Raw genomic sequence first — 20,313 nt, forward strand, 5'->3', positions numbered from 1 at the left:
TACCGAACTTCTTCATAAATGCTTTAACAACTTTACATTCAAAGCATTTACCCAGATATTTTTTAAACATGATTAAACTTACTCAAAAGGTAAGAAACGTAAGATTTGAAAAGAGCTATAATTTCACTCGAAAAACATCGACACTCTTTGATTCTCCATGTCTGATGTGGAGTGAGGTGTTAGTGCTCAAGCTGAGGTGATGACGAGGCACTCTCCATGCGTCCTCCAGTAGCAGCTCATGGACACGTCTCTTCAGTGTCCACAGAGACCTGTAATGCACATCCAGCCCCCGGCGTCGGACATGACAGTTTAACAAGGCAAACGTCAAGGATCACACCACATTTCAGAGGTGAGTCTCGTCTCTGGTCTCGGTGCCTAAGTCCTGCTGATGCCTTGCACCGCGTGACTGTCCCACATGGGAGTCCTCGGGCATGTGTGCAAGAGGGTCTGGTCGGATTATGTACCTGGGAACACACGTAAATATAAGAAACAAATTCAGCATTCTTTTTGACACAAATTTTAATTTGGTTTTAATCATAGTTTGACAAAGATGTTTTCAGTTTTTGCTACACTACCAATAAGTCTTTCTAGTTTAGGTCTAATTCAAAAAGACAAAATGTAATTTAATCTTTAATAGTCGATGAAAAAGCTGTTTTAAATACATATGGCAGGTTTTCATACTTTTTCTTTTTAAAACTATTAGATGTAACATTTGAATGTTAAGAACGATGAGAAAGATTATTTTTATGTCCGAAAACAGTTATCTAACCTTTCACATCAAGTACCACCTAATAGAATATTTGAGCTTTAACATCAAGTACCACGTAATAGAATATTTGAGCTTTAACATCAAGTACCACCTAATAGAATATTTGAGCTGTCCAGCACCACTAGATCAACATCAAGACAAAACTACATATAGACATTACAGGAAAAGAGCATAGTTCCATTGCACTCTCTCTCACTCATAGCCCACCTTTACATTACAATGTGATGCAGTGCAGTGAGGTTGCACGACAAATGACACAGAAATTCTGCCTCTTTGTTTAGTTGGTCGGGACAGTGCATGTTAATGAACATATATGGGACTCATGCCTGTAAACAAACCACGCTGGATAGTAGCCTTGGGCTAATTTGTCTCACACTCGCGCTCTGTCATGTATGTCACTTCCTGCCCAAGGATCAATTTATTATAAAAAGTGTAAAACCTTGGGAAACAAGGTAATATTTCCTGTCTAAACTGTCATACTTTAAATGATATGGCTTTAGGGGAGACTCGTTCTTTTGATGTTACATTTTTAGAGATCGGAGCCCTTTGATTGCGACTTTTATTCAGATTGTTTCATTGATTTTGGATCTTGTTTTCATTTGCCCCTACTCTTCAGTTTATTTTGTTTTTATCAGTCAACAAAAGTATATATGGAGATTTTGTTAAAGATTTGGACCTCATAAATGAATAATTAATGATTATACAGTGAAATATATATATGAGTCTTGGCTCTTACACAATGTCGTTGAGCTCCAGCATGGTGTCAGGTGGAGGGTTTATCAGCACATAAGACAGGGTGTTTTGGTGGTCATTCAGCTCATCTGTGAAGACACAGCAAAAGTTAACAGTTGCTCTGCTCCGCATCTTCAGCTACATGTGATGTGAGCCGGATGAACCCTGAAACCACAGCGATTTCACCATGCCCTCAGTCATAACTGAACGCAAAACTCAGCCAGGTTAAACGTAGCTAGAAGATAAGTGACTGTTTTAAATGCCAATTAATGGGAAAACTCAATGTCAGAAACAAAAATTCTATAAAAATAACTAATTGAGTACTTCAAGTTTCTATCAATGCCCATCTATTAAGCATTCAGTGGCCCTTTTGTGTTATGCGTGTTTATGTAATAGTAGCTTATTGACCAATTTTACTTGCGTGTTGAGGTAAAGGAGGGCTGTATATCCATGACAACCCACCTGCTTGAGGCCCTTTACAAAGCCAGGAGGGGTGGGAGAGAGAGAGCTAATCGTTACTGATAGGACAGGGCACTTGGTGATCAAGGGAGGCCCATGCTGCTTACTCAAATGCTGCTCGCTGACCGGACCAGCAGCCCATGCGCAGCAACATCACGAGCCAACATGCACACAGCGCCCGCACTTCGCAGCAAACCCATCACCAAGACATTCCCCGTCTCCTGCACATTCCACTCCCACAGGCTGGACAGGCGAGAGGTTGCCATGCCGACAGACGACACTCAGCCCCATCAAGAATGACCCTGACACGTCAACACACATTGAGAACATGCTCCAGCATCCGTCAGACTAGACCAAACGTGGAGACGCAAACCAGACACAGTGGAGCACTACACATGTGAGTGTGAGATCGGAAGAAGTCCAAGTTTGACTTTACTTCATCAGCTGACATATGAAAACTCAAAAAACTGCAGTGATATTTTTAAAATTACAGAAATTCTTTATCACAGAAAACTTGCACGCCTATAAAAGCTATGCTGTTTTGTGGGAATGCAGTTGGATACAAAATCAGCATGCATTACTTAAGTAAACGGCACAGAGCAAACAGGTAACCCAACCTTTGGGTTAGGCAATACAAGTTATGTCCATGTCCATACATTTATCTTATTATTAAAGTTATTCAATATGTCAAACTTCCATCCACAGACAAAATGTGTTCTGCTCCACTCGTAAAGCCATAGGCCGCGGCCCTGCCATAGTCTGATCATTCTTACGTTACATAAACACAGTGCAGAAACAACCAGAAATATAAGGCGCCAAACTGTGAGTCTAACTACTCACACACGCACACGCACACACACACACACACACACACTCATGCACATAGTAGCAGCACTGTAATCAGCCTGCTGACCTGACGGCTTGGTCCCCTCTGTATATGGATTCTCTGAAATGTCCTGCAACTCTGAGCAACGCAAGTTACTGTTAACTTATTGGCCTGCTTAATGCATTCTTTAAATGCCTAGTCAAATAAAATGTTAACACCTTATTACCATTGCTTCTAGATCTACAGAAACGATCAAACTATTAAAACTAATGTAAAATCAGAGGATGCTGGTGAAAGGACAGATCCTTTCCCTGTAAGACATAACCAGGCACTTTTTGTAAAATAGTAGAAACGGCACATAAATTACCTTGCAAATATCCTAGATTTACTCGATTCATGACATCGCTCGCAGTGAGATTAGAAACATCTTCTACAAGCCAGAAGAGGGAAGACAGAAGAGAGGAGAGACAGGAGGGAAACAGAAACAAGGAAAGAAATCAGGCAGCCAGCAAATGCATTTGGATCCTATAAAAGAAGTGTGAAGGAGGTGAGAACACTTCATTCCATGCATCTAAAAATGCTCTACAGACAAGACGCAGAACCATTTCCAAATCCTTTAGATATGAAAGAAAGACATGCTGTTGCAAATGTTGTCAGGCAGCTCACTATGGAGCATGATTCTGCTTTGTCTATTATATAAGAAGCTAAAAGAGAAATATTTACCAAAGCAGTAGCGTAATGGTAGAAAGCAGACCTAGATCATGCAGCAAAGATGACAGATGCGATCATGCATGGTGCACCAAGTTTTATGGGCTTTCGTGAAATATGTGTGAGAGATGAGACAAGGATGATCGATGAACACGATGACAAAAGGGTCAGTGTTAAATCTTTGTGCAGTATAGGCAATGAGGATGAGATAGAAAACACAAAACACAATTGATTTTAATCAGCAAAGGTTTTAGCCTTAGTGGTAAATACGATCCTTTCAGGTGTGATATTTTCTCTTTCCATAAATTATAAGTAAATAGTTTAGCAGTACTTACTTGTAGATAATTGATTTACATCAAGCACAAGTATACCTTTATTAGTTTACTATTTAAATGATTAGTCACATTAAAGTAATTATGAATCTAAGCAAAACTGAAAATATTTTGACAGAAGGACAATAATAATGTTTCCATTATTAGCAACATAACAATAAGCCCAAAATTAGTTTTGACATGTACAGGCCGTTTTTAGTACTTAATCCTTCCCATGCAGCATGCTGCTTTCTCTCACTTTTTATGCCTGCTGCTGATTGGAATGGTCCAGTCAGCTCAGGCCATGATGCATGATGCACTGACCGTATCCCACAGTAGGCAGACCCAGGTGCTTCATGCGGTTCTTGACCAGCTCCGACAGCTCCTGCCTCTCCGAGCGTCTGTACAGGTTCAGCCTCTGCTGGGAGATGCGTTCAGCTTTGCTTGCGGGTTTGGCTGTCTTCCTGCTCAGTCTTCTGGCCCACTGCATGCTCTTTTTCCTCAGCAGCGGGTGCTCCGATTGGTCGCTCATGCTGGAGTTCCTGTGGGCCGTCTTCGCCTTCCAGGCCTCGCCGTGTTCACGCTGCTCAGGGCCTTGCTCCGCATTAATGGACATCTGAGACTGGAGACAAGAGTCAAGCTTAGATAAGACATACAATTATATTTTTTTGAAAACAAAGTTTAGAACTAGTCGCATCTCACTGTCTATGGAGCCTCACTGGCCTATAATACTGTGCACAAGTAAGTAAGTGCTTTATTTGTCATTGTACAATTGTACAAACGAAATTGCATTCAGGTGTTGGGTTAGTCCTGAGCTGCTGTGACTCTTCTTATTTCTTTATAGTGCAATAAGAATGAAATTGCAAGGTGTTACATAATTTCAGAGAGAAAGAAATGAGCAGTATAACAAACATTTGTTAAATTCAAAACAATGTCTTACCTGCACAGACTTGTCCTTACCCTATAACAAGTACAAACATTCCAACACACACAAAAGAAAAATGCACTGAAAAATAGCTGCATCCACTGGCAAAGCAAAAAAATAATAATAATACAGTTTCTGCATTTTAAAGCAAACCAGACAAAATGAACAAGACACACAAAAAATGTAGCTATTGTCACTAAAACAAATACAACTAAAATTGCAAACATGCAAATTGCAGTGAAAATTAGGGAAGAGCAGAATAGAAAAGGCAAAGTAATTCAGTGAAAATAAAAGTTCTAACATTAAAACACAGACTTACCTCTGCGGTGGAGAACATGTGTGACTCTGTGCGGTAAATCCCAATGGGAATCTCAGCGCTGGAGGAACACAGCTTCTGAAAAAGTCTTCCATAAGTCCTGATCCACAGATCCTCTTCTGTTACTTTCATCTGAGTAGAGACAGGCCACACCTCACAACATGCACAAGTGCACATGACTTAAAGCTACACATAAAAGTTTTCTTACAACACAGAGATAACCCGAGCCAGGTGTGGTGTCCAGACCAAGAAGAAGCCTTCCAATCGCTATCATGTAGTCCTTCACAAACGACTGTCAAAGGAAAGGCAGTTAGCTCTATTCGTTTCCATAGGATATAATATAACATAGACAGGTGTATCTAAAATATGAACCCCAACCCCAAACAACTATTTTATTTTAAGTAAAATTTACAGTTAAACAGTTGCATATTCATGAACCCAAATTGTCTTCCCTCCACAGTTTTGCACGTTTGCCCATTGTTGTTTCTCTTGCACATTGCTGTGTTTTGAAACTAAACCTCAAATTAAAAAGCAAGTACACGAGGTATATTGCAGACACATACAAATTATTTTATCCTGCCTCCAACGTCTCCAACATTATCTTTTACCCTGTGAGCTACTTTTACATAACATATGGTGACCAGATTACAGAGTTTAAACATTGGCGTGTTGGGGTCCACGTGGGTCATCCAACAAGAAAATGCATGCGCGACAAGAGAGAGCACGAGGCAACACGGATTACCGCATCACCACTTTTGAAAAAGGCTTTAACACAAGCAGAGGAGTCTTTTATACAAGTGTTCCATCCTCAATTCAACAACTAAATGTAGCACAGGGAAGTGCGAGCACAGAGAGGGCGTCTGTTTTAGCAGGTTATTAGTGAGAGACATATCCAGCTCTTAGGCATTTGGGGTGTCTGTCTCTGCACAGCTCTCGGTCCCCAAAGTGTTGGTAAATGTCGGTAATCACTGCAGAAATGCGAGGAGCTGTATTTTTCAGTTGTGTGCTGCATCCAAATGAACCTGTGTGCACATTGGGGCGCGGAGCAGAGTGTAGTTTGTGTCTCTGTATTGTATTGATAGAAATCTGCCGGGATACAGCTTAAAACTGGATGCCAATATCAGACATTTAAACTATATTCAAACTTTATTGCAGCTGTACATGGTGAGTTTATCAATATGGTTCTGTTGCTGCTGTTCCCACCTGATAAAGTAGAGTATCTAACATGCTGATACTGAACACTCTTCCAGCAGCAAAAGGCAGGCGGAACATGAAGGCCAGGTTGGAGCCTTGGTCTCGTTCCATCTAGGAAGAAGAATGAAAGGCTGTTTTATAACACCAACAACATGAACTTTGCATTTGGTTTGTGGAGCGAGGCTGGTGTGCTCACCTTTTCTAGTCGGGAGAGAGCCAGTGAGTAGCAGTCTTTAGCCCTGAACTGCATAAACCTCATGTTGGATGGATGTGTGAGCTCTGTGATAATGCTGAGGCTGGGGAACAGTCTGAGAGAGAACATGCAGAGGGTAAGTGTCTGTGCTTCAGAAGTAATGACCAAAAAACTTTGAACACTTCTAAGTATGCAGTGTATAGAGTGATTTCACAGCCCGAAGGTGACTACTGATGTGTTCGTGCGATAATGCAATGCGGCTGTTGTTTACACAGATGCACTTAAATGAAAAACAAGGCGCATTGTTTCAGGCTTTTATATATACCTGAACATTGTCTGGACATTCACGATTGTTTTGGCATCGGCCATGTAGTCCTCCTCTGCACACATGGTGCTCTCTTTGTCCACTACCACCAGGTTGTCAGCATAGATTATTCCACACTGCAGCAGATTGTCCAAGCTGAACGAAAGCAGTGTTTAGGCAAGTGGTTTGACAAGACTTGAAGATTTGAAAAAAAAAAAAAAGAAAAGAAATATAATCCGAGCTCATACTTGTCAATTGTGCCTTCCATGAAGTAAACCATTGGGAAGCAGCAAATGGCCTCCAAGAAGTGGTGCTCTGGTCTGCAAAAAATAGAAACAGTATTTTTTATGCTCTTTTATGAATAATGCAACACACACTAGCAGGCAGAAGCACACTGTGGTTCTGCTAAAACCCAAAGTAGGCATTTTTGTTCTTTTCCTTCTCACCACAGTACTGCTTTTGAATTAGATAACTTATAAAATGACAAATGAGATCATTACATAAGCTTTGCAAACCGAACCTTTCGGAAATTACGTTTTCCTCTTCATTTTCAACACTTTATAGGCTTGTTTATGGTAATTACAGTTTTGTTTTGTTTCTCGTGCGACAGTATTGAAAACAAATAGGCCCCAGGGTTGGTCGTCTTACTTGTTGTCAAGCAGCAGCACTATTGGGTTGAGCTCCTTCCTGGGCCGATAATAAGCTCTCAGAGGAACAATAAAGTTGTACAGTCCATTCCCTGCCGTCTCTGCCGAAACTATAATCAGCTTATTCTTGAAGCCGTATGCCTTGGCGTCCTCAAAACTATTGTGTGTACAGCCCTGTAGGTGACGATAAAACGGTTTAAAATCTGTAAGCTTAAACCCAAATTTCATGATATTACAAAATGTATTTAAAGTGGACTTACCTTATCTAGACGGAGGCAACAGAATGGAGCCTTTTGTGGCAGGAGGTGGCACAAAGTTGGGGAGCTGCCAATGTACGGGGAGTTTGGAGGGTAGCCCTTAACAAAACTGAAACAAAACAGAAACACACCGATGTTTTCAATTGAGATTACAGCAAAGCGCAGATGAAAATCTGTAACTACTTTCATCTATTAATAAATTGCTATTGTTGTTCTAGATTGTACTGTGTTTTCAATAAAGGCCTCTGAATATGGCTCCAGTGTGTATTGTTTATTTACCAGTTCCATAACAATAATATGACGAGGGACAACAAATCTCTAAAATCAGTCATAATAACTAATTTGTCAGTTATTTTATGATGCTACTATTGATCGGAGCCTCATCCTCTGAGTCACACTGCGCCACAAGCCATTAGACTAATCTTTTTTTTATGGTGCCCTTTAGGTCAGCAATAAAACAAATACTGGATAGTTACCCCAGGTACAAAACCTTTCCAACACATGGTGGCACTGTGGGACTTTGACGTCTCCACTGCCCCCACTGCAGATGCCTCCCTGCCTCACCAACCACTGTGCTTGACAAGTCTCCGACAAAATGAAATGCACAACAACCACAGGGCTAAAGAACAGTCGACGGGGCTCAAGCTAGCAACATTTTATAAGCCACTGCAGTCTGATGAAACTGCAGGCTAAAATCGACAAACCCAAAGCTATTTTGGAGGAAACTGAATCAATCCAATAAATGTAAAGAGCATTGCCTATCTCATATCTATTGATGCATTCTAAGAGTACTTTGAAGACTCAAATGTGCCAATACAGGATTTCATTGAGGCTGTCTCTAATGAAGATGAGAGGGGTGACAACAATTTAAATAACTGTAACACAGAAGTTGAAATCAATAAAACGATACAAAAACTATCTAACGACAGAGTGAGCAACGGATACATAAAGAGCACAGCAGAGATCCTTTTGCCTATATATTACCTTGTTTATTAGGATCTTGGACACTGGTGTCATCCCTGAAGACTGGCTCCTAGGTTTAATTGTGCCAATATATAAGAATAAAGAAGATGTAAAGGACTGTAAGAATTATAGGGGGATCACGCTCCTTAGCTGTCTCGGTAAATTATTCACAAATGTACTGAATGAGAGGCTATGTGAATTCTGCAAAGAAAACTGTTATGTGTGAAAACCAGGCAGGCTTTAGGAAAAAAATACTCACATACTCCTCCTGAAACCGCTGATTGATTTGTACTGTTCTAAAAACAAAACACTATTTTGTGCCTTTATCGACTGTGGCATTTGATACTGTCTGACGTGACACCCTGTGGTACAAACAAGCTCAGTCGAGTATCAAGGGTACATTTCTTGAAGTGGTAAAAAACACATGTACAAAAATATGAAATCATGTGTTTTGTATTGTAATGGAACAAAATCTGAGTTTTTTTGTGAGCTCGGAGGGAGTCAGGCAAGGTGAAAATCTATCGCTGTTGCTTTTTGCATTGTTTATCAATGACCTGGAATCTCTGTCTATTGCTGAAAGGATTCAATTAATTTAGAAGATCCTGCCAGTGACCTATATATGAAGCTGTTAGTTCTGATCTATGCAGATGACACAATTGTTATGTCCACAACAAAGGTATGCCCGTAAGATACCATAAATTACTGTGTGAATACTCTGAATAGTGGAAAAACTAAAATCATGGTATTTAGATGTAAAAAGGCTAATGCCGACACTCGTTTAGAGATGCAGTAGTGCCTTGCTTTAAATACCTAGGCCTTCTTTTCAAACATAATGGCTCATTTAAGCCTAGCTACCAGCATGACGCTGCTAATATGTTTCTTAAAGTACATTCTGAAAGTGAAAATGAGCACCTGTAACAACCTGGTGTATGGAGAACTGGGCAGATTACCCATAAACATCGAAAGTGATTGGATACTGGGGGAGAATTGTGCAAAGTAAAGATACTAAATTCACCAAACAAATTTATAACCATCTTCTCCAACTTTTCACAACAGGAGACTACATTTCCCGGAGGCTGCACCAGGTCAAGAACATGCTGGACGACTGTGGTTTGTCCTATGTTTGGGCCACACAGTTGTTCAGCAGTGTCCTCTGGCTCAAACTGTTGAAACGATACTCAAGGACAAAGCAAGCAAGACTATAATTTCGAGACATATTTGCTTAGTGAAAATACGAAATACTGGCAAGCCATCTGCAACTTCTGAACAAATAACTCAAGGCTTCCTATGGTCACTATAGGTACAAAGGGCTGGAAAGAAATATGAGAAAATGTAATTTATGTGTTAACAATTGTGTTGGAGATGAATTACACGTCATATAAGAGTGCACAAACAATGAGATATTATCTGCCAAAGTAATTATCCATCTATGTTTAAATTGGTGCTCCTGTTTCAGTCTAAAAGCACAAAGGGCATCTGTAACCTTGGTGCCTTCTTAAAGGGGCTTCTCCCACTGTATTAGTGAAGTATGTTGTTTTGTAAATGACTTTGTTTGTTAGTGTGACATGTTTAAGTTTGTGCTCCATACACCATGTATAACGGTGAAGAGCAAAAATAATAAATGAATGAAAAAAAAGAAAAAACACACAGGTCGAGTTGCTAAAGAAGTGAATAGAGCAGCATCAGACCATGTCAAAGGTATGCAAGGTGGCTGTTTATAGACGCCTGAAAAGGAAAGTGCTGACCTCCCTGTCAGGTTACACACATTAACCAAAGCCAGAGCAGCACCTCCTCAGAGCACCCATCTCCTCCAATCACTTTGACCAAAAGGAGAGTGAGGTGCGGTGATCAATCATCTAAAGACTGTATGTTTTATTAATGAGGAGGACACAAAATGATGCTGATGAGAAGGACATCTGTTATTGTAGAGCAAAGGACCAGGACAAAACCCCACAACAGGTAATTATATCTTGACAATTCTACTCAAATAGCTTGTAATGTTTCTTGTGGATGTCATCAATGCATTTCCTCTCATTATACCTAACATTACACCATTTCACACTATTTTCTATACTTCAAGGAATTAAAAAAAAAAAAAAAAAGGCTGAAATTGATCTTCTCTGGACTTACTCTGACCCCACAGACCCTTCCTCATCTGACTGGTTGGTTTCGTCCTCTGATTGGTCACTGAGGAGGTCGCAGGGCAGAACCGCAGAGGAGTCAGCGATTTCCAGCACAGGTGCGATGCTCGGCCTGCGGCTCCCGGCACCATTTTCTGTGGGCAGCGTCAGTTTGCTCTTCTCCTCAGGGGGATCCGGGTTCTGTAGATCTATAGCTACTGTGCCTGGAAATACCACAAGGGCACAATGGTAATGAGTTTATGCATTTAAGTGAGTGCCATGTCGTCTAGTCCCTCTGGAGTATTTGCATGTATAAACAACTGGATACTCATTACTTTATACTGCTCTACAAAGGCAAAGTGCAGTATCAGCAGTAACAGTCCATCAGAGAAAAGAGAGTTTATACGTTGTACCTTTTATTTATGTCATTTACACCAATGGTAGAGTAATAATAATATAGCGCTTTTCTGCACACTCACAGACGCATCACATTACATTATTCATTCACTTGATACTTAGTGGTGGTTGTAGCCACAGCTGTGCTGGAGTAGATGGACGGAAGCGAGGCTGTCAATCTGTGCCATCGGCCCCTCCGACAACGACCACCACTCACTCACTCCATTCACCCAGGCTTCCTGGGTATTCTGATAATGCCTTATGATCAGTAATTTTTAATCTGTTAGAACCAGTAACACTAATAGAGGTTGCAGATTCTATGTTCATGGCTGTATCGCGTCCCATGTCAGAGTAAAACAACATTTAAATTTGAAGTAACTACACAAGTAGTGCAATTTCGTCAATTTCGTCAGTTGAAAGAGCAGTAGGAACTGCAGTTTGTAGTTACAACAAATTTTACATAACGATTACTCCAAAATGGGACAGATTTGAGCCTTAAAGGTCCTATATCATGCAAAATCGACTTTTTGGAGCTTTTAGCCATGTTGTAATGCTATTTCCTTATCAAAAACACCCCCAGAGTGGTGTGTGGCTTCATTCACGCAGCTCTCAGTAATCCTCCTGAATCCTGCTCTCTGAGCAGCTGCGCCTCCCTCTCCTGGTGAACGACTGAGTGTTCAGTTGTGTAGTAACAACGGAATGGAAGTGCTCGACGTCTGTAATGTAATGTCTTAATTCTATGCTTACAGCCTGATTTTAATTTGTAAAACAGCGTTTTCATTATTTCTGTCGTAAGAGAGAAACAAAGAGAAAATAAAAATAAAAAAAAAGAATAAAAAAAATAAAAAAGGATGTGCCCGAGGTGCTTCCAGGTCAGCTGTGGCCAAAACAAACACCCCTGAGCGTCTGAACAGATCAGTCATGTTTGCGCTGCAGCTGTGAAGATGGAGCTCGTTACCTACTCTGGACACACCTGTTCTTTATTCTTAACTAACGATAATGTCACGGAGAAAAAGAAGCGCTTTTGGCTGCGGAGTTTATTCAACCTTTTTCAGGAAGAGGCCACTCAGCTGTTTTTTTCTCCGTGATTCAGCGACTATCAGCCAAAATATTGTTTTTCTGTGACTGTCTCTGATGGATGTTTGGTGAACCTTCGCCAGAATCAAAGTGGATTAACTTTTATAACCAGCGCGAGTCCCATAATGTAAACAGCGATGGACCAGAGCGGTGAGTCAATCCAAACGCGTATTAGCTTGTGTGTTAGCATATTAGCTTGTGTGTTAGCCATTTATGAAGCTGTGTTGCAGGTGTCAACTCCATATAACTGCATCGTGAAGCAATTTCACTTATTGTTGTTTATTTATATTACGGTAAAGTTGTATGTGCGGAGACAGGGGGCGGAGTTAACTGAATCGAAGCGTTTTGTCTTCCGGGTTCGAAAAATACCTCCAGAAAACACTTATATTTATCACAAAAATTAGTGCTCCATAATGGTAGAGGTACAATATATCATATAAATGCCTATACTTAACTTTGGAATGGCTTAAATAGCATGATATAGCTCCTTTAAAACTTTGTCAGAAAAGAAAACAAATGAGATGAAGTCTGTTTTTGATCTGAACTCAATTCGGACAAAATACTTACTGCACTTTTCCGTATGTAGGGCAGTATAGTCCTACAACACTTACACTTCTTCTTCTTCTTACAATAAGTAATTATGTGTATTTTTTGTACAATGATTGTGTCTACAAGTGATAACATGCGATCTGTTTTTACAACAAACATTTTGCAAATATCCACCAGATATTTGGCATACATTGGCGAATTCAACAGCTAGATTTGTGGAGAGAACGCTATTAAAAAGTGATGTGTCATGCACACAACTTACCATATGAAGTGGCCTGATCAACTTTTACAGGTACAAAAAAAAAAGGACAACACAATAAAATCAGCCAAGAAAGTAAAGAAAAGCATGTTTTCAATCGTGCATGGCAGTCAGTGAAAGCATTCAAAGCATTCATTAAAGCAGCTTAAAAAATTCAGCCTTGGTGGATCTGAAACAATGGCAAACATTCAACTATGTGTTCACGGAAGTCTTTGAATCCAGAAATATTGCTCTATTGTAAAATCCGAACTGTGTCTCACCCATGCTGGCGATGATGCTGTGCACAGGCAGCCTGGAGGGGGCGTCATAGATCCCAGTTCCAGGCAGACCCTTGTTGTGCTTTTCTTCTTGCTTAAAAATAAAGGCTGAGTTCTCCTCCTTGGTAATGTTGATGTAGTAGCAGGTGTCCGCGGCTGCCATGATGTGTCGGGGACCAGGGTTTAACAAAATACTCTTGTTGTCTTCCCTTTTGACCCCAATTAGACACACACCATACCTACAAAGAGGAAGAGATAACACTGATAAGGGTTTCATTAATGTGACTTGTCAAAGCAAACTGTATCACTCACTTTTTATGAGCGTGAAAGGATGCGTAGGTGAAGCTTTTTCCATCATACTCTCCAAAAAACTTGCTGTCACCCAACACGATGTGATAGACCTCATTACCAGAGCAGCGGCCATACGTTCTCTGCCACTGCTCGGGAGACATCTGCCCCTCTCTGGAGAAGCAATGGAGCAGGTATTAGGGCACTTTTTCAACTAAACAGCTCTAACCAAAAATAGTGCTGCACAATTTTAGGAAAATACCTTTACAGCAGGTAAAGCAATATTACTAATATAACTCTAGCCTATTATGTTTTTGCATGAGCCCAAACTTTCACTCAAATTGATTATATTAGGTTTCATGGCACATTCCCAAGCACCAAGACACCAAGGCAGTCCATCCTCTTCCCAATCAATTTGATGATTATGGTTCGGACATTTTACACAAATCAATCTACTAAAGATCAGATTTTAGCGGTGAACAATTTCCCTCGTTCTCTGCTTAATGAACGGACTTCGCGCTCTACCGGAAGTGTCAATACAATGGAAGTGCTGATCCGTGGAAAAAGTGAGTGAATAAGGTGAATAAAAGCTACCCTGTAGATGCACAGACATTAGATTTAATGTCTGACATGCAAAAGCCTTTAAAGGTCCTATATCATGCAAAATCGACTTCACTCAAATTGATTATATTAGGTTTCATGGCACATTCCCAAGCACCAAGACACCAAGGCAGTCCATCCTCTTCCCAATCAATTTGATGATTATGGTTCCATTAATCAGTAGACGTCATTCCCATTGCCTATGCATCCCTGAGGCAGCGCATGCTACCATAATAATATTCTAATGAGTAGTAGTGGGAGTATTTTGTGGGAATCAGTAGAGATATAGTGATCACCTTGAACAAAATGCGGGGGAAAGATTTATGACCCAACAAGAAAAAGTGCACATATATTGACTGGATTGTGGCATGTCCTTGCAGCGGTGACAGTTTACTGAAGTATGAGCTGTCAAATAAAAAAAAAAGGAGTTTGATTGAATCTGCCCAGAAAAGTGTAGCTGAATGAGAGCTTCAAAGGAGAATTAGTGCTAATTACTGACTGACTGACTTTATGTGTCCCATCACAGTCAGTACAGTATCTGCAGATGAATTCCTGTCAGCCCTGGGCCATCTATTGCCTGTCTGTTCATAAGGGGGTCTCTCTCAAAGTGGATTTGAATTTCAATCTGGTTCTCCCTGAGGTTTCATTTTACCCCACTTTTTTTTCTTTCCTTGCTGAGAAGGAGGGTCTAATCCATCTGCTGCCTTGTCCTTTTCATTGTTTGAAAGTCTCATTGCAGAATTTCAAACCATTCTTCTGCTTGATGATAACACAATTTTTTTAAGGAGACTACTGTTGTGATTAGGCTTTTAAAGAAATGAAACTAGCATTTAAAACTATAAGTGGTCGATAGATAAATGGGTATTTTATCTCATCAGACATCAGAAGAGCTCAGTCAGTCTGCTTATAATTTCGGAACCATAAGAGATAGAGACTTACCGTTTTTTGTTTTGTAATCGGCTGATTTTTGTTTTTCAAACAAGCTCCCTCTGAAGTATCTACTAAACATGAAGGTCCTGAATAAATTATATAGGCAGTGCATATCGGAATCAGCCAATCAAAATCCCCCAAAAGAGGCATCAACCTTCGTCAAAAACATATCGATTGACCTCTACTACCCTAATGCAGTGTTTGTGCAACACGGTTATTTGTTTACTGAATTTCATCAAAAAATATTATCTATTTATTGTTTTAACAATAAATACCTCACGGATGTGGTTGCCATGGCTACACCCTATGCTCTTCCCCTTTGACTGCTGTGTGTTTTGACAGCGGGGCAGAAGACGCTGTCAGACCACCTGTAATCTGGTCTCGTCATTGCAGCCTGGGTCAAACTTCAAGGGATTATATTTGTTCTGCCTTGTGGCATGTTTTAAGTACATTTTTTACATAGACTTTTATTTTGAAACGGGTCAATCAGTTTGCGTGGGCGTCGCCTTGAATTGTGCCCGCCCCTTCACTGTTATTAGTTTACATCATAGGACTGGAGAAGTCAAGAGAAAATCAGTTCTACACGGACACAAAGCCGTTTTTAGACCGTGCAGAGAAACAGTGCAGTATTGACTTGTTGGTGCAAATGAACACTGGACATTTTACACAAATCAATCTACTAAAGATCAGATTTTAGCGGTGAACAATTTCCCTCGTTCTCTGCTTAATGAACGGACTTCGCGCTCTACCGGAAGTGTCAATACAATGGAAGTGCTGATCCGTGGAAAAAGTGAGTGAATAAGGTGAATAAAAGCTACCCTGTAGATGCACAGACATTAGATTTAATGTCTGACATGCAAAAGCCTTTAAAGGTCCTATATCATGCAAAATCGACTTTTTGGAGCTTTTAGCCATGTTGTTATGCTATTTCCTTATCAAAAACACCCCCAGAGTGGTTTGCGGCTTCATTCACGCAGCTCTCAGTAATCCTCCTGAATCCTGCTCTCTGAGCAGCTGCTCCTCCCTCTCCTGGTGAACGACTGAGTGTTCAGTTGTGTCGTAACAACGAAACGGAAGTGCTCGACGTCTTTAATGCAATGTCTTAATTCTATGCTTACGGCCTGATTTTAATTTGTAAAACAGCTTTTTCATTATTTCTGTCGTAAGAGAGAAACAAAGAGTAAAAAAAAGAAAAAAAAAAAAAAAAAAAAAAAAAGGATGTGCCCGAAGTGCTTCCAGGTCAGCTGAGGCCAAAACAAACACATCGCGTCTGAACAGATCAGTCATGTTTGCGCTGCAGCTGTGAAGATGGAGCTCGTTACTTACTCTGGACACACCTGTTTTTATTCTTAACTAACGATAATGTCACGGACGGAGAAAAAGAAGCGCGTTTGGCTACGAGGACGAGGAGTTTATATTCAACCCTTTTCAGGAAGAGGCCACTCAGCTGTTTTTTTCTCCGGGATTCAGCGACTATCAGCCAAAATGGTGTTTTTCTGTGACTGTCTCTGATGGATGTTTGGGGAACCTTCGCCAGAATCAAAGTGGATTAACTTTTATAACCAACGCGAGTCCCATAATGTAAACAGCGATGGACCAGAGCGGTGAGTCAGTCCAAACGCGGGTTAGCTTGTGTGTTAGCATATTAGCATGTGTGTTAGCCATTTATGAAGCTGTGTTGCAGATGTCAACTCCGTATAACTGCATCGTGAAGTGACTTCACTTATTGTTGTTTATTTATATTACGGTAAAGTTGTATGTGCGGAGAGAGGGGGCGGAGTTAACTGAATCGAAGCGTTGTGTCTTCCGGGTTTGAAAAATACCTCCAGAAAACACTTATATTTAACACAAAAATGAGTGCTCCATAATGGTAGAGGTACAATATATCATATAAATGCTTATACTTAACTTTGGAATGGCTAAAATAGCATGATATAGCCCCTTTAAACCTCTTGTTTTGCCTTTGAGTATTTAGTTGAGTTTAGAGGAGTTTTATTTAGTTATTTAGTATTAATATTTATCTTACAAACTTGTAATATTGTCTAGATTAACTACTGTACTGAGCAACTTCATGTTGCCGTGACAACCAGCTAACTGTAGTTTATTCCTCAGTTTTTCCTCCAATTTTTCAGTTAGTACTCATTGGCGAGGCTGAATATTAAAGCACCAGTTTCAAGAAGGTCATGTCTGGTCTTTGAGTCAAAGTTGAACTAGCTGCCTAGTTTTGCCGAGGGCAGTCACAACATTTGCTCATGTCACACTCACTATTCATTTATGCACCAAGTCTTTAAAGACTGTGACTATCTGAAAGTGGAACAGTTGATATGGTATTTAGGGCAATATTTGTTAAAAGGAAAGTCTCTTACTGTCCTCTGGATGTGTGGACCAGAAGTGTCACTAAAGTAGACGTCGCTGGACAAACACAATTCAAGGCCAGCATGGCATATTTAAACTCCTCTTCACACACCACGTGATCTGTAACAAAAGCAGTGGTACGAAATACAGGGTGAAGCAATACTCATGTTGAAATCCCTCATTTCATTCATACTGTATGTGATTTTTGTTTTGTACCTGCAAACTTGACATGAAACTTATTTTCTGGTTTGAGAATTTGCACATAGAGGGGGCAGTTTGGCGCAAAGTCTTTGGCAGCCCATGCTCTCAAAATGGTCTGATGGTCCTGTAAATAATCATACAGTCTTATCACTTCCTCAAATGTATAGGAATCTGAACTTCATGAAGCTTGACTTTAAAAGCCTGCACGTGTTATCTCTTCTGAAGCTATTTCAATAAAATCAAAGCTGCATTACTGTATCTCCCAGTCTCTTAGCTAATTTGTAAAGGAACTGGAGTGTGAACGGAAATTGCTCCACTGAAAGTAATATGGATGGCTGACAGTGGAAACATGCAGAGTTTACAGCACCCTGACGCTTTGCAGATCAGTGCTACGAATGAGACTCACAGCAGCGTTACGGTCCTTCTCGTTCCTGCTGCTGAGGATAAAGCAGGCCTCAGCATCATCCATTCTAAAAAAAAAGGGAAAAATAGGCAGTTGCCATAAGGTGTTGTGCAAGTAATAAAAGTTTGGCTAATACAGAGTTGGCATATAAAAAGGCACGAAGGAAACATCAATATAAGCCATACAGAAAAAATACACCTTCACTTGTAATAGGTATCTTGCATTCGTTTTCCCAGTGATGAAACTAATAATACACTGAAGGAGTTCTGTAATCTAGACAGTAGATGCAAATAGATATTTACTAACTGCTTTATGCACCTTGAGCGGTAATAGCTTTCCAGTGATTCTCTGGAAAACCTCTTTATACCGTCAATCGAGCTAATTGGATGTGAACAAGTTAAGCATCTCTGTACTCTTAAAGCGCCGAGAGTCTTTCTTGGCAAGGCTCCTCAAGTTTATATTTTAAGACACCTGGCGGCGATCCCAAATTGGATTAACATAAAGATCCCTTAAAGAGTCTAAAATGGGAAGTACAAACTCAGTGGACTACAGCTGTTTCTTGTGAGAGAGTGTAAGTGAAGATGCCACCCACTTTGCTCTCATCAGGTCCTGGTCTTTGAGCGCAGACCCTTGCAGGTAGATGACTCTCTGGGACCACAGTGGGATTTGCAGTATTCGCCGCACTTGTATGTCAATTTCCGTAGGACACAGAATCACCACGTAGTAGTCCTGGGAAGCAGACGGTATATTCAAAATGACATTATTATTTACTCCTGTGACCTCTCTGTACTGTACCTGGAGTCTGGGATGAGCATAAAATTCATTGAGGAAATCCATCAGCAGGTCGATCTTCAGTGAGCTGACACACAGGACCACGTGCTTCTCAGTTTGGGCTCGATGGCGGCTGTAGTTGCCTCCCAACTTCTGGCTCTCCATCCACAGGTACGCCAGCTCTTCAAACTGCACATAAGGATCAGATATAAACAAAGACAAACAAAGGATCAAGATGAGGATGCACTGCCTTGATACATAAAAGTGAAAGTATTGAGGAAGAAACTGCTGAGTCGTCAGTTTGTCAACAGCAGAAGTTTATTTCTATTTTATGCTCAATTGGCTCCACAGGGAAATATGCATATCTGTAGTAATTGAAGTGATGATAATTATGCATAGGCTTTAATAACCCGCACATGAACCGAGCACATTTTCTCCAGTTTGGCATCACCCAAATCTGAAAATAGCGACAAGAACGAGGATGCAACACAACTCAAAAAGTGACAGAAAAAAGCTGTGATAAAAATAAAAAAAACGTGATAAAGTGACGAAAAAGTGACAACAATTTGTAGAAAACACAACAATAAAGCAATAAAAGATTTGTTTGTTTGTTTGTTTGTGTACTTTATTGTCCCCGTAGGGAAATTTGATCAACAAAAAAGTGAGGAAAAATGTGACGAAAAAGCAATAAAAAAGTGGCATGTAAAGCGATGAAAAGGTTGCAAAAAGTGATACAAAAACAATTAAAAAAGTGACAACTACGCGGCGATTAAAAAGATTAGTTTAGGTCAGTTTTTCAGGTCTTAGCTTTCAAATGAGGTGTTGCGCTGGCCTATAGGCTGTACGATTTCCAGCCAAGAAGCCTTTCGATTTAGGTAAAGACAAACTGGAGAAAATGCACTTTTGCATGTTTTTTTAATGTGTTTCTTTTCCTTACATGCAGCTTAATGCGACCCAGGTTAAGTTATAGTTTAGGCTGTTTTTATTTATTCATTTTTCACCTAGTAAGAACGCTTTTTACATACCCTTACTTTACAACAACACAAGTACATGATCATAAACAGTCATTAAGTATTCAGTACCTGCAAAGGGAGCACCACCAGAGCGACACAAATGAGGATGACCACCAGCAGCTTTGAGGGCCAGATCTGAGGAGTGACGTCTCCATATCCCACCGTGGAGAACGTAACAATGCAGAAATAAAAGGAGTCGAAAAGCGTGAGGTTTGACCCCGCTCTTTCCAAATGTTGGATCCCACACGCACTGCAACAAAGCAACATTATTTAGGTGGCTGTAATATGTAGGCTCATTACTGTAATTTAGCTCTCGGTACTCGACATCCTTTCGAATTCATCCGAGATCGAAAAGGCTGGAGTCAATGCAATTTCGACTACTGTTCTGTATTTCAAGAAACACTATTGATTGAGGTGTCCTATCCACGGCAGCGTAAGTGTTAACTCTTGGGTGATTTATTGATAAAATGAAGGGAATGTAAACCTGGCA

The 20,313-nt window shown here is 40.4% G+C and overlaps 1 protein-coding gene across 11 annotated transcripts in view; it reads right to left on the minus strand.

Moving 5' to 3' along the window:
* Window positions 1-2: 2 nt before the first annotated feature.
* Window positions 3-20,313, minus strand: part of kcnt1b (potassium sodium-activated channel subfamily T member 1b) — a 51,980-nt gene continuing 31,669 nt past the window's right edge. For 3 of the 11 annotated variants that reach the window (XM_079577464.1, XM_079577455.1, XM_079577462.1), the window contains 23 exons: window positions 19,893-20,073; window positions 18,835-18,999; window positions 18,632-18,768; window positions 18,043-18,106; window positions 17,652-17,760; window positions 17,447-17,555; window positions 13,575-13,724; window positions 13,266-13,501; window positions 13,009-13,029; window positions 10,735-10,948; window positions 7,645-7,750; window positions 7,386-7,558; window positions 6,986-7,057; window positions 6,759-6,893; window positions 6,437-6,548; window positions 6,250-6,351; window positions 5,255-5,338; window positions 5,050-5,178; window positions 4,130-4,427; window positions 3,154-3,216; window positions 2,874-2,924; window positions 1,506-1,590; window positions 3-464 (listed from right to left, as the gene is read on the minus strand). In XM_079577464.1, the coding sequence (XP_079433590.1) occupies window positions 344-464; window positions 1,506-1,590; window positions 2,874-2,924; window positions 3,154-3,216; window positions 4,130-4,427; window positions 5,050-5,178; window positions 5,255-5,338; window positions 6,250-6,351; window positions 6,437-6,548; window positions 6,759-6,893; window positions 6,986-7,057; window positions 7,386-7,558; window positions 7,645-7,750; window positions 10,735-10,948; window positions 13,009-13,029; window positions 13,266-13,501; window positions 13,575-13,724; window positions 17,447-17,555; window positions 17,652-17,760; window positions 18,043-18,106; window positions 18,632-18,768; window positions 18,835-18,999; window positions 19,893-20,073 (2,917 nt within the window). In that variant the 3' untranslated portion in view covers window positions 3-343. The remainder of the gene's footprint in view (window positions 465-1,505; window positions 1,591-2,873; window positions 2,925-3,153; window positions 3,217-4,129; window positions 4,428-5,049; window positions 5,179-5,254; window positions 5,339-6,249; window positions 6,352-6,436; window positions 6,549-6,758; window positions 6,894-6,985; window positions 7,058-7,385; window positions 7,559-7,644; window positions 7,751-10,734; window positions 10,949-13,008; window positions 13,030-13,265; window positions 13,502-13,574; window positions 13,725-17,446; window positions 17,556-17,651; window positions 17,761-18,042; window positions 18,107-18,631; window positions 18,769-18,834; window positions 19,000-19,892; window positions 20,074-20,313) is intronic. The other 8 variants (XM_079577465.1, XM_079577459.1, XM_079577457.1 and 5 more) reach the window with 4 other exon arrangements.

Source organism: Gobius niger, assembly GCF_951799975.1.
Source record: "Gobius niger genome assembly, chromosome: 1".
Taxonomy (NCBI): domain Eukaryota; kingdom Metazoa; phylum Chordata; class Actinopteri; order Gobiiformes; family Gobiidae; genus Gobius; species Gobius niger.